Consider the following 16,586-nt stretch of genomic DNA (forward strand, 5'->3'; position numbering starts at 1 on the left):
ACATATGTGACATGTGCATACTTGTAAAATAATAATTACTGATTAGAGTTTACTATAAAAACTATTTAGTATTTGTCCATTACAGATTCAAAAGGAAAAAAAAGATAATATTTTTGATAAAATTGTTTCAATGATTTATCGATCATAATATTCTTGCAACAATCTTAAGAAACGGATCACGACGTACCTTCAAGCATTAAGTAGGTTAGCTATTAACAACTGTATGACGTAGACGAACTGGGATCACGTGGGTATTATGACCGTGTCAGGACACTATTCTTGTAACGGGAATTATTCCTGCGCTGAAATATAGGTCAAACTTAATTGGTGATCTTTATTTTCATTGTTTTTGACAAAAGCTGGTGATAAGTTTATGTATTTTATATGTTATATGATTATATTGTAAGCTGGATTTAAAATAACCTTGGTATTGTTACTTTGAAACACTTTTGAATGAACTAAGTTTGTAGCGGATACACAAACTGCAGGTGCGCGACTCCATTTTCCTAAGATCAGAATGGAGTAGACTTGGGGAAGGAGGAATCGTACGTGTTGCTGAAACTTCACCATATTTCTTTGACCTATCCCACAAGATTCCATCTCCTCTTGAAATTTGGAGGGGATGTGGACAAAAGAAGTTTTAATTTTCGTTTTGTGATGGGCTGCGTAAGCGGCAAAACTGTAAAAACTGTGCCCGAAACACCGGATGGAAATGGCCACCCTGTAACAATGGTTTATCCGCCAGTTGGAAACAGGGGTCAAAAGGGTAAAGTGCCTCCTCCAGAGGGGCAGGTCAGGACAAGTAATAAGGTGAGAAATTAGGGGTCCGTTTAGAGCCGATCAAATACGCTGTGCGTTAGTGTTACTAAAGCTTGGTTATAAAATGTCAGTATGTCGCAACCGTTCTCACCTGATGCCAGTGCTGCCTATATAATTCAGTTGTTACAGGATTTGTATATTAGTTGTATGTGCTGTTGAAACTTTGTTTAAACTTTAATTATTAATCCATGACATTGCAACAAAAATTTCGCCAGTAGGTGCGAACAAAGTTGTGGAAAGAACAACATTCGAATAACGTCTGCAACTTTGCTTCCGATTGGAATCTGACCGAGGAAGTCGAGTATAGTCGTAGTTCGATACATCATGAGCTAAAATTGTGAATATATATATATATATATATATATATATATATATATATATATATATATATATACACACACACACACACACACACACATATGTATCCAAACTCGTGCAGACACTGAATTATGACTCTTATAATAAAGGCATTCAGTTACTTTTAATTACGACAAGTGTTGGAATTTTGTGAAGTAAAATTGAGGATTGTCTTTCTATCTTAATTTGTGTTGCATTAAGAATGGATCATCTTAATTGTGGATATTGCATTGATATAAATAATTTCTTTTTGAATAGAGCTCCTGGTATGGATCAGTTTTGTTTAAATTTGTAAGCAGTATGGAATGATAACATGTTACGTTGTTTATTGTTACATGAAGATACACTGTCTTTTAAATGTTACCATGTATACTCCAGGGGTTGGAACTGACACTAATATGGATAGATGATATTAGGTTTGTTTTTTTTGCTTGTGATATTTTGCAAGTGTGTTCAGCTTTTTACTTCAAAATATGAAATATACTAGTGGGTATTGAAAATAGCCCAAATTTTACAAATTAAGAAAATAAAAATTATATTTCTATGACTGAAAAAATTAATTTGAAGCCCTTATACTCATCTGTAAGGGTTGTGCCCCAAAATGAGCATATCTTGTTTTATCATGATTTCGGTTTTTGCTTTGATTCGATCTCATTTTGGAAAGACCACAGAGTGGACATTCTTTATGAACTGGTTGTGAAGGAAAGCATCAAACCTTCAAAATTCTTTTGGATATCTACTTGTCCATGAGCAAATAAATTTGAGAGCTTTTGTTCAAATTGTTCATTTCCCGTTATTTTAAGCAAATTGAAAATTTGAGAGGTTATGCTGATACTCAGTTTTATGTCAAATAAATCAGCACGTTTCATTCAAATCTTGTTTACATTACCAACAACGTCAAGTTGCTGTACAGTATAGTTACAGGAACACCAGCTTCCAGCTTTTAGTTTTACTGACTGGTAATTTTCATGAGGATATTTGCTTACCTGGATACAAGTTTGCCTTGAGCAAAAGACCTGAACGTGATGGAATAATTTATAGGTTTTGAGTAGACTTTGTTCTTACATGTTCAGTATTTATTACAATGCTGTCACGGGCATTTCTGCACACCTAAGGTTTCCATCTCCAATATGGAAGAAAAACTCGTACCGAATTTGACGAATTCATGAAAATAAAATACTGCAATGCTTACCATTTGAAAAGAGGCAATTGTTACCAAAATATTCTGTTCAAAATAATAATAATTTTGGACACACAGGATACCACCCCTGTATTTTCATGACTCGCAGTATGTCGGCCTATTCTGCGCACAGCTTTGAAAAGATGTAATGTTTATCCATATGGCTATAAAAATGAAATACATTATTTTGGACTGTTTTTGTCAGCAGTTCAATCAAGTAAGGTCAGGTTTATAGCTAGTTTTACAAATTCAATGTAACAGTGCCAATAAATGGCAAGAGATATTAGGCAAACTGAACCAATCTTGTACATTTTTTTTTAGTAAAGTTCAACATTTTATACAAAATAGGCTGTTATGTGGAAGAGAAACAATAATGAATAGGCTGTAACATGTTTACAATGTTTTGTTTATGGGGAAAAACTAAAGAATGTAGAAACAGACTATACGCTGGGAAATTTCTTGAGAATGCTGCTTTAGCAGCAGTTTGATACATTGGGTAGCAGACGATTATGTAAGTGTGAAACAACTTCTTGCAAAATTGGAAACTTTGATTAAGCTGCAGAATTTTTTAAGGTATACATTTTCATCTTTTATGTAATTATATGTATGATTCTAAAAGATACATAGTAAATAGGATTTTTTAGGGAGAAGGTCATAGAGTGGGTCTTCATGTTGACATTTAGAAATCACATTTTCATATGCATTTCGAGTCACAATGTGGGATATTTTTGTACACTTTATGAGTATCACTTTTCTTAAAGTACAATCGTTCTTTCTTAATACAAAATGGATCTTTGGCCCAAAATAACACATGATCCAATATTTACAGAAATGACGTATCATTGCGCAGAATTACTCGACATGCAGAATTGGTCAACATGGTGATACCCATTATTATACAACTCATGATGAAGGCTGCATTTTCCAAGACTGATTGGAAACCTTTTTTCATGTGTGTCTGTTACAGATTTAGAGTCCTTATACAAAAGCTTGTATTTTTTAGTATGAGGGGCCCCGAGTGGCCGAGTGGTCTAAAGCGCTCTTTGTTACGGATCACTGCCATCTCACCTCTGTCTGCGGCGGTTCGAGTCTAAGATTCAGCCAATGTGGGCATGTGAGAAAGCCTGCCAGTAGCTTCTCGTGGGTCGGTGGTTCTTTCCGGGGTTTTCCGGGTTCTTCCTCCACCATTAATACTGGCCGCCATGTATAGCCTATCGTGCTGAAAAATGGCGTTAAACCCCACAACAACAACATTTTTAGTATGAAATAATTGTGTGGAATAGGCACCTCATCAGTAAGGTAACAGTGTTGTCATTTGTATCACAAAGAGTTTGAAAACAGAAATAGATTGGATCATGATTGAAACTTCGGATGTTGTCAGATCCAGTGTACTTATGCTATCACACTCAATATGATCGAAGCACGAAGATAAGTTATTGTATTTCATCATTCTCAAAAGATGATTTGGGTTGGATCATCAATTTATTAACCCCTGAATCATTGCTGACATAATTTTCTACTTAAGTGAGCCTTGTCTATAACACACTGAATATGCACCAGTGACCAGCATTTAATATGGACTACTGTTTACACCTTATCATCCTATAATATCTCACCTATGCAAAATTAGTATGAACTGGGAAGAGCCAACAGGTCACAGATGTTATGCTTAGGTGGGCATGGTTGAATTAAGGTTAGATTGTCTAAAATGATCTTTGATGTTTATTATAGAGAAAGAGGGAATAAATTAAGACTTGTTTGGATTGGCTTTTGATCTTTTTTCACTGTTTGATTGCACATAATTCTACCACAAAAGTGCCACTTGAAGGCCACCTACAGCATACAATTTTTTATTGTTGAAATCTACCCTGTCTCTTGAAAAATAAACTGTATTATAATATTCATTATTATTTAGTATATCTGCTCGCTCTCTCGATTCCGAGATTAGAGAAACCAGTGAGAACCAGTCAACAGGGGACCAAAAATGCTATACCCATGCATTCAGCTAACAAAGGCTAACATTTGTACACAAGAAGCTTTTAACTGATTCCCCCCCCCCCACTTGTAATCGGCAGAATTTAGTGCCAAGTGCAGGATATTTTAGGAAGTATTATAAATAATAATGGGATCGTGATGGCTTTGAGGTCATTTGTTAAAATTTTGCCAACCTTTGCTGGATGCGAGATAAAAAGGAGAGACCAAACAATAATTATGGCAGAAAATTTTGAATAGGTGTTTTGATTGTATTTATTGCATTGTTCAATATGTTATTAGAAAAATATTTAAGGGCAGTTGGTATGACTTAATTAAATTCATGCCGAAATGAAGAAACATGCTTTCTCCAAAAGCTAAAAAACACCCCACTGGCTAAGAAATAAGAAATTTGGGAATATCCGGTATCAAGTGTCCAACTGAGAAAAGCTTCTTCCACAGGATGTATGCAACTTGGAGGAGTATTGGAAAGCAATCAGAACTTTGTTGAAAGTGATTCAAGGAAAAATATCGACCAGAAAATAACAGAAACTGCTAAGTGTGAAACTTAATCACAGTTAATGACATTAGTGGTCACTAGTCCGTGCTCTTGTAAAAGAAACTAAACTAAACTTGTAGATTTTATTTGGCAAAATTATCTTTGCCATAAACTACACATATTCCTTTTTCATGTGTACTGTCATGCATATTAATTATCACAATGACCCAGTGAGTATGTTCTTTTCTGTCTCCGAGGCAGAATAAATCTCTTAAAGTTGTAAGAAATCTTGAGCATCCATTTGTTCCATGAGTAACAAACAATCCCAGATATGTTTTGAAATTGTATTGATAATGTGTATATATTACATACTGTGGAGTCAAACGTACATATATGTTAAACAAAAATAAACGATAAGAGTATGTCATGGCACAAATTTGTGGTTCTGTAGCATTTGCAATCTGTCTCAGTGTCAGCATTGGTAAAATCCAGGAGTGAAAATCTGCTGAGCTCTATTTTTCATCAGTGGTTGCCTGCAATTATTATTATTCGTAATGAATATGTATAAGCCTGCTTACCTACTCGTTGTGAGCCTGAATAAAAATTGTCTTCGAAGGTTGACACTACATGACGTTTCAGGCTGAGTGACAGAATTTCTCTTCTAAATAGTCACATATTACTTGATAAATGGTCACTCATGTTAATGTACAAGAGTTTATTTAATTGGCTCATTGATAAAATGTCACTCATGTTAATGTAAAAGAGTTTTTTTAAATGGCTCATTGATAAAAGGTAACTCATGTTAATGTACAAGAGTTTATTTAATTGGCTCATTGATAAAAGGTCACTCATGTTAATGTACAAGAGTTTATTTAATTGGCTCATTGATAAAAGGTCACTGATGTTAATGTACAAGTTTATTTAATTGGCTCATTGATGGCATCTTTTTGTTTATGCATGTTCATGAGAAATGAATCAAATCTTATTGCTGACAGCCACATGTGAACATAGATTATTTTCCCCCATGTATTATGATAGTGATTAGAAAGTTGAGAATCGTAAATTATGATGCATTTTTTTGTGTCTTCCTGAAAGTAAAGCAGACAGATGCATGTAGATAAGTTTGGGAGTTTCATCAGTCTCTTTTTTTTAACCAAAAAAGTGACAACAGAAAAAATGTGGCTCTGTGAGCTTTCAGTACTGATCTATGTACATATATAAATTTGAATTTGTCAGAAGTACATTTATATTTTTTAGTGCAAAGTGATAATAAGATTAAATAAATTAATATTTTCTGTTACTTAGCCTGCATGTTTTGCTTTGCAATATTCTCAGACTCATTAATATTTGTTTTCTGTTTCTTAGGTGAAGAAGTATAGGGACAAATTTGATCCTAGGGTAACAGCCAAATATGACATTAAAGCCCTCATCGGCAGGGGGAGTTTCAGCCGTGTGGTACGGGTGGAACATCGGTTGACAAAACAACCATATGCCATTAAGATGATTGACAGAGTTCAAGGGAGAGAGGTTTTTGAATCAGAACTCAGTGTTTTACGTAGAGTAAAGCACCAGTATATAATTCAGCTTATAGAAGTTTTCGAGACCAGAGATAAAGTATATATGGTGATGGAACTTGCAACAGGAGGGGAACTTTTCGACCGCATTATAGCGAAAGGGAATTTTACAGAACGGGATGCAACACGTGTTTTACAAATGGTGTTGGAGGGTGTGAAATATTTACATGGTTTAGGAATAACGCATCGGGATCTTAAGCCAGAAAACCTCCTCTACTACCATCCAGGACATGACTCAAAAATCATGATAACAGATTTTGGATTAAGTGCTACAGTAAAGGGTCCGGATAATATGATGCGGACTACATGCGGGACACCAGAATACATTGCCCCAGAGATTTTAGCCCGTAAATCGTACACATGTCAGGTGGATATGTGGGCAGTAGGTGTCATTACCTACATTCTTCTCAGTGGAACCATGCCATTTGATGATGAAAATCGAACTCGATTGTACAGGCTTATCCTGAAGGCCAAATACAGCTATGCTGGGGAGGTAATACATCTTCAAAATAATGTTTTTATGCAAATCTTTCGTCTTTACTTGAAGCGATAGCATTCTTTATATGAGGATTCATATTTGTATGTAGGGATCACTGTCATGTGCTACATTAGTTTTTTCATCAAGTTTTGAAATTTAACCAGACCACAGATTGAAGAAGGGAGCTACGGAGGTTTGAACCCTGCCAACTGGGTTGTAATTCTGTCTGCATATTTGCAGATGTATTGTGATAGCTTTGATATTGACAAAGCCAGTGTCATTGAAAACCAATCAGCTCATTTCTTGTAAAGGAACTAGATTTACAGTTTGAGTGAGAGTGATCATATTTGGTATGATGTTTTAGGAAGATGATCAGGAAATTAAGGAAGTTCTTGGGCAAATGTGTGTGCTTCATATTGCACTGGTTTTAAAATTATGGTGGGTAGGATTTTTTTAAAAACATTATGATGATTAGTATATAATATAAAACAGCACTTCAAGTAGTGGGCATAACCATCTCAATTAGATGCACAAAAGAAGTTTGGGAATTTTTTTTAAAAAAATCTTTTTGTTAATTTTATTATTATTACCTAGATGGAAAAATTGCTAGGGTTGGCAATGAAACAGTGATGGTCATCTGACCAGAAACGCATTTTTTGAGGCCTCAGATGACAGGAGGGACTTAAATCCTGGTTGTAGTCTTCTGCAGAGGAAGGGGTGTGGTTCAGGGGTCAGGACTTTACTACTTGATTGCAATTACATAAACCTGGTGTTATAATGGTCACAAAAAGTTCTGGAAAACGGCCTTTCATATTATCAACTTTACATTTTGGCATCATAAACTTTATCTTGTATATAAACAACTAACACTTGTTATTCTTCAGAGTTTAATGCTTGCCAAACAAGAGGTCGCAATTTCAAAACTAGCGGTAGCATCCTGACATTTAAAACTTTATTCTTTTTATGTTTATACTTCCTCTTAAATTCACTCATCCATTTTTTAGCAATTTTTGGGGGGTAACTTTGTGTAAATTCCCGTCCCAGGATAGGCAAATAATCTAGTATTTCTATAATTACAAGATGAGTAGTACCATATATACTCTCACATAAGTTGTTGTACTTCAGGCAACAAAGATCCTGATCTGCACTAGCATATTACGGGTTCAAAGCCTGGCCGAGTCATACCAAAGACTTATAAAAATAGTACCAACAGCTGCTTCGCTGGTTGCTCAGCATTAAGAGGTTAATGTTAGGACTGGTCAGCCTGGTGTCAGGATAATGCGACTGGGTGAAACATCATGCTCCATATCTGTGACATGATGCCCCAGTGTAAGATATCACTATAAACTGCCACACTGCAGACATCATATAAATATTACTGAAAAATTGTTAAAGCTATGTTAAAAATCCAAATCACACATCTGCTTGATGCAACTAGAGGTACAGAGATGAATTTCACAACCATTAGCATGACGGGTGCAGACTCGTGCAATGTTTGTGCTGATTATTTCAACACTACGCCATGTTGATGTGTCTTTTGTATTTGAGTGAGCCATCAGTTTTATGCTAGTGGTGCAAAAATGCAACCTAGATTGAACTTTGATCTGTAAACCTGGAGCAAGGCTGGTTTAAAAGAAAATTGGTCTTAAGGTTCATACTTTCAGTACTTATACCATACATTTTGACCATGTGACTTCAAATGAGATAGGCAGGAATTAAACATTGTAATTAATTCCAGCAGTACCAAGAATATACTATGGAAATTAGAAAGGGAAAAAAATATTTCATACATGAACCCATGAACAAAGAAGCTGTTTTGTTTGTTAGTTTCTAAAGCTTCACCAGATGTTCACATGGATTCAAAACATTTACGATTACGATTTTTTTGTTTAATGGAATCCATAAACCTGTAGTTATGTTTAGGTTTCTCACAGTGAGCTGTGGTATTCCCCAATCCTTTAGGGGGTGCGTGTGTGTGTGTGGTAGGTAATACTGGTTCTTTTAGCATGTAGAAATTAATTACAATTTATAGTTTTTTCTGTGCTCATTTGGAGGCATGTGGCTGCATGATGTATTGCATCTTCTTTAGCTAATTGTCATTGATCCACTTTGTTTCACATGGACCACTTGGTATCAGTTTCTGTTATAAAGCTGAAAGAAACTGACTGAAGGTAGTAAGGAATAATTGAAGCAACCACTGCAGACATTGACATTTTTCATGCAAGTTTCTCCAATGTAAATCTTTCACACACAAGTTTTTCTATCAAGTCCAAGCATGAAGTCCAGGAAATTTTTGTTTCAAAATGTGACAAACATTTGCAGGTCATGACTGGTCAGTCTCTTTCAATTTAGTATAAATTATGTGAGGAGATAAACTATTTTACTAAACAGGTAAAAATCAATTTATGCCATATATGCTTTATTGAGGTTTTGATGTAAATGGAAAGCAATTTTCTCATAGGATACTTGTAAATTAAGGAAGTTCTTGAACAAATTGTGTCTCCTAGTTTTCATACAGTGGTTAAATATGCATAATTTGCAAAGTATGTATGTGAGCTGTGTGCAGTTACAGCACATGGTTCCAGCGATGCCATAAAATCTTGCACAGTGGTGCAGATTGAATGTTATTTCTTCATTATATGTGGTGCTGAAATAACAGTACTTATATTGAATTGGCATAAATAGAGTGTCACCTGTATTGAATATCTAATAGACTCCCATTTTGCATTCTAGATGTAGGATTTCTGTATTGGGGAAATCACTATGCCCTGTCATTTTTGACATCATTTAAAAAATTTATTTGTGTACAGCAGTGATGATTCTGTTATAATTAATCAGGGTCACCTCGGCAGTCCCAGCTACCATTGGCTTCTCCTGAAATTAGTAAATCTTGATTAACAGAGCCTTTCCCTCGTTCCATTTGTATCCATTTTGTGTGTCACTGAATTGGAACCATGATTTGACCTTTCCCTCATTCCATTTGTATCCATCATGTGTGTCACTGAATTGGAACCATGATTTGACCTTTCCCTCATTCCATTTGTATCCATCATATGTGTCACTGAATTGGAACCATGCATTGACCTTTCCCTCATTCCATTTGTATCCATCATGTGTGTCACTGAACTGGAACCATGATTTGACCTTTCCCTCATTCTGTTTGTATCCATTATGTGCATCACTGAATTGGAACCATGATTTGACCTTTCCCTCATTCCATTTGTATCCGTCATGTGTGTCACTGAATTGGAACCATGATTTGACCTTTCCCTCATTCTGTTTGTATCCATTATGTACATCACTGAATTGGAACCATGATTTGACCTTTCCCTCATTCCATTTGTATCCATCATGTGTGTCACTGAATTGGAACCATGCTTTGACTTTTCACTCATTCCATTTGAATCCATCATGTGCGTCACTGAATTGGAACCATGATTTGACCTTTCCCTCATTCTATTTGTATCCATTATGTGCATCACTGAATTGGAACCATGATTTTACCTTTCCCTCATTCCATTTGTATCCATCATGTGTGTCACTGAATTGGAACCATGCTTTGACCATTCCCTCATTCCCTTTTTCCTTATCAGAAGTCATTTTAATCATACAAAAGCTATTTGGTCCTTTGAAGGGCATTTGATCATTAAAAGTCAGGGTTCAAGCTAGACCCAGATATCTGGACAATTAGACTGAGTTAAGAAAAGTAGGGAGAAGCAGGTGTTAAAAATTCAAACAAATGTTGTTACATATTTTTATGTCTGATTAATAAAGTGTGAATAATATTATTAAAAGTTTGTAAAAGTATTAGAACATTTATTATTTCACTAAGCACAGTTATTGTGTATCAATAAACAGCAACTTCAAACTTAGGTTATGTGTCGAAAATCTGAAACACCTTCCATATTAAGAAGTCCTGTTTTCACATGTTGTTTTGACAAAGTATTGGATAAAATTATTAATTGTATTATTAATGTATCTGGATATGTCCACTACATCATTATTTGCCTTAGATTGGGTCAGGCCACTACATCATAATTTGCCTTCGATTGGGTCAGTCCACTACATCATAATTTGCCTTAGATTGGGTCAGTCCACTACATCATAATTTGCCATAGATTGGGTCAGTCCACTACATCATAATTTGCCATAGATTGGGTCAGTCCACTACATCATAATTTGGCTTAGATTGGGTCAGTCCACTACATCATAATTTGCCTTAGATTGGGTCAGTCCACTACATCATAATTTGCCATAGATTGGGTCAGTCCACTACATCATAATTTGCCTTAGATTGGGTTACAGAACTTAATTAAATTGTGTGAATGTTTCATCATATTGATGCAATTTCTGGTACATGTATTTATGATTATTATACCAGCACAGAACTTGACAATTAGACACAAGACTTTTTTCTAATTCTCCATCTCCTCATTTGAAGGGAAAGTTGATAATAAAGTTGACATTTACTTTGATTTTTAATGCATTGTATTGAAACAAAATTGGACAAGCTGAATGTTATAGTCAATTCAAGGCAAAGATCCTTGGTTGTAGTTTGGCAAAATGACTGACCCTAAGGTGACTATTTGACCTGAATCACCCCCTAACATGGGCATAAGTTCAAGGATTCTCCAACATACATGCTTGGTTGAAAAGCTGATGAGAGCCCCCAGTTCTCCCTTTCCATAACAGCAGACAGATATTCCTTCCATAATTAGAACATTTGTGCCAACTAACTGTTTGGATAGTTAACAGTAAATATTGGTAATGGTTGGTACACCTATTTTTGTGAGTTGAATTGCTTATATTCACCTAATGACAGAGATTCATTTGCCAGGTCTAGTATGAAATGCTAAATGAATTTTCAGCTACTTTTAATGAACCAGGTCATGTTGTTTTTTAAAGACCTTCTATTTCATTTTTTAAAAAAATGGAATATAGTTCTAAGAAGTGTTTAGTATTCTAGTTTGTAGACCTTTGTCTGTAACGACAAGAACATAATAAGGACAGCAACTTCTATCACCACTAATTAAAAAGATAACTTCTACAAAACTGAGCAAAATTTTACAACTTTTAGTACTTGTGGTGTTTAAATAAATTTTGTATCTGCTATAAAGGAAATCTGAAAATATATTGCGGTAAAATTTGTGAGTGATGCGGTTCAGGAAGTATTGTATGTGTATCTGTTTTGCAAGGAAAAATTCCAATCAATGGATGGGGCCCCAAAACGTTGTTGGAATAATTCCTGGCACTGATATTTTCTGACATAGTTGTAGTTCTGTAATGACAAATCAAAAGGGATAGACTAATAACACCTTCAGAAAGTGGAGTAATGACTTGCATACCATCAGAAATATCCTCAAGAAGTTAATGATTAAAATTTTAGCAAACTTAGCATAACCATATACTGCAATTTTTAGGTCACAATTAATTGATATAAAGAATTTTTTTAAAATTGAGTTACACTGTCTTTATGGAATAATTCAAATCATAACACAGAAAAATCATAAATAACTATTATTAAAACAGAAAACTGCTTGAAGTCAGTTTTCATCTCAGACTTTTTTTATATAGCATTTTGATCATGGATGCAGAAACCTGCATTTGGTCATGTAATTAGGAATTAGCTTCACTGGATTATACAAAAAAGGTCATTATTTCAGTTGTTTTTTATGTTGTTATGACTTTATGGATATTAAAATGTAATTACATGTATTTGCTATTAGTTTTTTGCAAGTTTCCATAACGAACTGCATATTGGGATAAATTCATTTCTGTTAGTAATATTTATTTAGGACTGACCTTTATCTCTCTCACCTGCTTCTGAAACATCCTACCTTTTAACTGCTTGGAAAATTAGTCAATTTACATCCTGTCATACATGTATCTATTTTCATTTACATTTTATTTACTGACAAATTCTGTGGTCACTCTCAATTACATTTATGCAGATTTGAGGAGTCGGTAGATGATGATGGTAATAGATTAAGACAGGGTGGTATCTTTTGATTAACATATAGTTTTTGTGTACTGAGAAAGTAGATCCAATTAGTCAAGTCATGTCCATATGTTATTTATTAATGAACAAGTAAAGTATGATTACTTGGCTGTGTGACGTAAGAGATAGCCTTGAAACCTAGAATTTAACAAATTTCTTTGTAGTCAGGACTAATAGATTGATAAGTTTACTAGTCCTGCTGAATCTTCACTAGCACAATGTATACTTACTTGTAAGCTGCAACAAACTGCAAATAGCAAAGATCCTGATCTCTAGCATAATGTGTCAGCAGATTAGTGTGTATGTTTTACTGATTACTCCTAAGAAACTGCACAGACCCAGATCTGCTGGTACATTATGAATATGTGATGCAGATCTGGGTCTGTGAAGTTTGCAGTTGGACTTGTCTTATAATCAGTTATATATAGTATTTCGTTAGCTGGTTGGCAGCAATTGAAACTTGACTATTGGCAGGACTATTGAAGATATGAAAACAAGAATTTCACTAATCTGTGGTTAGACGATTACTGCTAATTTTGAACCCTGGCCATATATTTTATGTATGGGTTTGGTTTCTTTGGCTTCCATTTCTCTTTCATTTGTTTTTGGATGCAGTTAAATCTTATGGACAGTGAGAAAGTAATTGGGATTCTTTTGCCATCCAGAAACTTTGGAAAATACACTTTTATCAACACATTGAAAAGAGAGCAGTCAGCACTGGTAGTCACTTTTTGGCAGTGACTTTCTTGGCTTGAATTATTCACACAGAAGTAAATACATGTACCTCAAATTAAGAAGTGGATTGCATGGAAGTCACCATATTACCTGGGTGCCCACACTTAACCTCTATACATGTTTTGGCCTATAGAAATAAAACATCATAGCTGACCACTATATGTTTGCCTCACCCCCTCCACCCTCACCCCACTCCCCGAAAATAATTCTGGGGTGCAACAGGTATAGCAAGCTCTTCTTTAACACATTAACCCCTAGCGACAACTTTATGGGGCAGGAGGTAGTAGCCTACTGCCAAGCTCTGTAGCGTCATGGTCATGCATGATACACTAAAGTGGGTGGTATTATAGAAAGGTAGACAGATGTAGCTCTACAATGATACCAAATAAACTGAATATCTAGTTGCATTACAAAATACAGATAGAAAAACCTCATGTTTTGGACCCGACTTTATTTTACCCAAAATTCGTCTGTGGTCGGAATCCGATTTTGTGTCCGGATTTTAGACCTTTTGGTCTCAGATCTAAGGCAAACTGGTATGAACTGCAAACAGACAGATGAACCTTTGCAAAAAGTAGAATAAGACGGGCATTTGGAATAAAGAGTGGTCTCCATACAAAAATAATGGCTACGTTTAGCAAAAAAAAAAGAGAGAACTCCCAACTTTTACCTTTCTGTTCATGTGCGAGTCAAATAGACAACGAAAAACAGTATTTCTAACACAACTAGGCAGTATGTTGTTGAAAGATGACGGGGGATTTGGTGTTTTCAAGTCTATTCAGAAATAGCTTTCAAAATGTGTTTCCTACTCGATTTTCAGTTGAAAATGTCAAAAAGCTCCGAGGGTTAATGTGTTACGAGGGTACTTGTTGACATGTTTCAGTTTGCTGTATACTTGCATACAAGTCGAGTCAAAGTGCAAACAACAGAGACCCTGATCTGTCATAGCATTTTGCACCAGCAGATGTGGGTGTATGATGTTTGTTCTACTAATTACACCTAACAAACTGCATAGATCCAGATATGCCGGTGCATTATGCAATGACAGGTCTAGGTCTGTGCAGTGTGCACTTGGACTCGTAAGTGATTATATACACTATGCCAAGTGTTGATGGATTGATGATCCATGGCTAGCAAAGATGAACTGTTCTCCAATTTAGCATTTACTATTTTCACCCTCTTGTCCAGGGCAGCTATCTTGGGACTTTTCATGAACAGTGTTCTTGCTGGTCCCATTAGTGTTTGGCTTGTGCAAATGGTAATTTTGCCAAGTTGGCCATTCCAGGACACAATCACTGTCTTGTTTTTATAATTTTAAGAAAAGATATTTGAAAATTATTGTAATGATAGTTAACAAGAACAGATTGAACAAGCTCTGTTTTTTTTATCGTATTACATGTATTTAAATTCATGACTTGGTACCCTACATTTCATGTTACTAATATCAGAGAGATACTACTAAGTTGCGTCAGACTTGGACTGGTATGTGTATATATTGCATGAAATGTTTTGACTTAAAATAGTTATTAAGAAGTAAACAAAATATGAATTCCTGTTTCCATTATTTTTCTCTTCTTGTGACCTTGTACATGCCATCCTCCAAACAGAGGTCTCGGAAATACTTAATCGCACAGTCAGATGCAATTTTTTTATACCTGGGACGCAGAAAATCATTTACACAGGAGTCCTGCATATGCTCACTACAGCTGGGTGGCGTATAAAAGTGCATCAAAAGAATGTGATACAATAGTTAGGTGGCTTGACCAATAAGTACATCTCTGCTTTTTGTTGCTCTTTTTTGACTGCTGGTAAATGTCAGAAAAATAAGCAGAGACCTATTTTTGGTCTACTGGTAGCAAGTTCAAAGAATTTGAATATGGCTGAGTGGTGGGAAAATAAGCTCAGAAGCAGAAAGACCCAGAGATGTACATGTGGTCATTTTATAAGAGTACATCAAATGAGCAAATTTAGCTTTCATTGTGTTCATTTACTATTGCAGCAGGATAAGTAGTGACCTCGAAATCAACGAATATCGATACTTAGACAAAATGCCATTTGCAAATTTGGATAAGTATTTTTGGTGTTAAACGGCAAGTTGACGAAGATTTTAATGAGATTCAGAAGAATGCTACAATTGCTAGAACTGGTAGTTTGGATGGAACAGTGCCTATGTGTAAGAAAGTGTGTGATGCTTGGCTTAGTGTTTGGAATTATACCTTTCCTTGGATTGACAAAATTCAGTCTTACTCTGAAAGACAGACAAGAGCTGTATGTCAGTAGTGTAAAGAATTTGGAAAAGTAAACTCAATGACACCCACTGGTTCTTCTCATCTGGAAATTTAGCCACTTGAGGTATGTTTAATATGCTTATGGGACTGCAACTTTTGCTGGTGGGACTCCTATTTTTACTAAAATAAGAGTCATAGACTCGTGGTTTTAAAATCATAGCGAGACCTCAGCTCCAGTGATGTTCTTCCAATATGACACTGTTTTAACAACAAAGTAAACTCGTCCACTAGATGATTGGGGAAATCTGCCTTGCTTGCGTACTAAAAAAACACGATACTTCACATTTTTACTTGTTTTCCAAATCATGTAGGAAAAAACAATGCCTTTCTATATCCAGTGGCTTAGAGATAAAGACTAATTGCATTTGATTCTCTGGTTATGTTTGAGCGAGTTTTCTCTGGCTGTTACGTACTGTTATTTCAAATGTGCACAACATCCAGAATAAATATTGATTAAGCAACACACCATAAAAGATGAACTGTGGCAGTAGCATTATACACATGTATGCTGACAATTTTGGACTAAAGCTAAAAATTAAATTATTCTGCATAAAATTTAAATTTCCCAAAGGCATTTTAATCAGTATTTCCACAGTTTAGGAAGTATTTCTGTATAAAATGCCTATAAAGAGCTCTTGTATTTATTCTTTGCCTTGCCTTTGTGTAAGAAAAATACAAGACTAGTGA

At 35.3% G+C, this 16,586-nt stretch overlaps 1 protein-coding gene across 2 annotated transcripts in view; it reads left to right on the forward strand.

The window, feature by feature from the left end:
- The first annotated feature begins 285 nt into the window (after positions 1-285).
- LOC149782947 (serine/threonine-protein kinase H1 homolog) overlaps positions 286-16,586 on the forward strand; it is a 75,148-nt gene continuing 58,847 nt past the window's right edge. The window contains exons 1-2 of one of the 2 annotated variants that reach the window (XM_089934504.1): positions 286-810; positions 6,192-6,893. In XM_089934504.1, coding sequence (XP_089790630.1) covers positions 658-810; positions 6,192-6,893 — 855 coding nt within the window. In that variant the 5' untranslated portion in view covers positions 286-657. The remainder of the gene's footprint in view (positions 811-6,191; positions 6,894-16,586) is intronic. The other variant, XM_089934503.1, reaches the window with a different exon arrangement.

The sequence above is a fragment of the Sinohyriopsis cumingii genome, chromosome 15, assembly GCF_028554795.1.
Source record: "Sinohyriopsis cumingii isolate HCF-2022 chromosome 15, ASM2855479v2, whole genome shotgun sequence".
NCBI lineage: Eukaryota > Metazoa > Mollusca > Bivalvia > Unionida > Unionidae > Sinohyriopsis > Sinohyriopsis cumingii.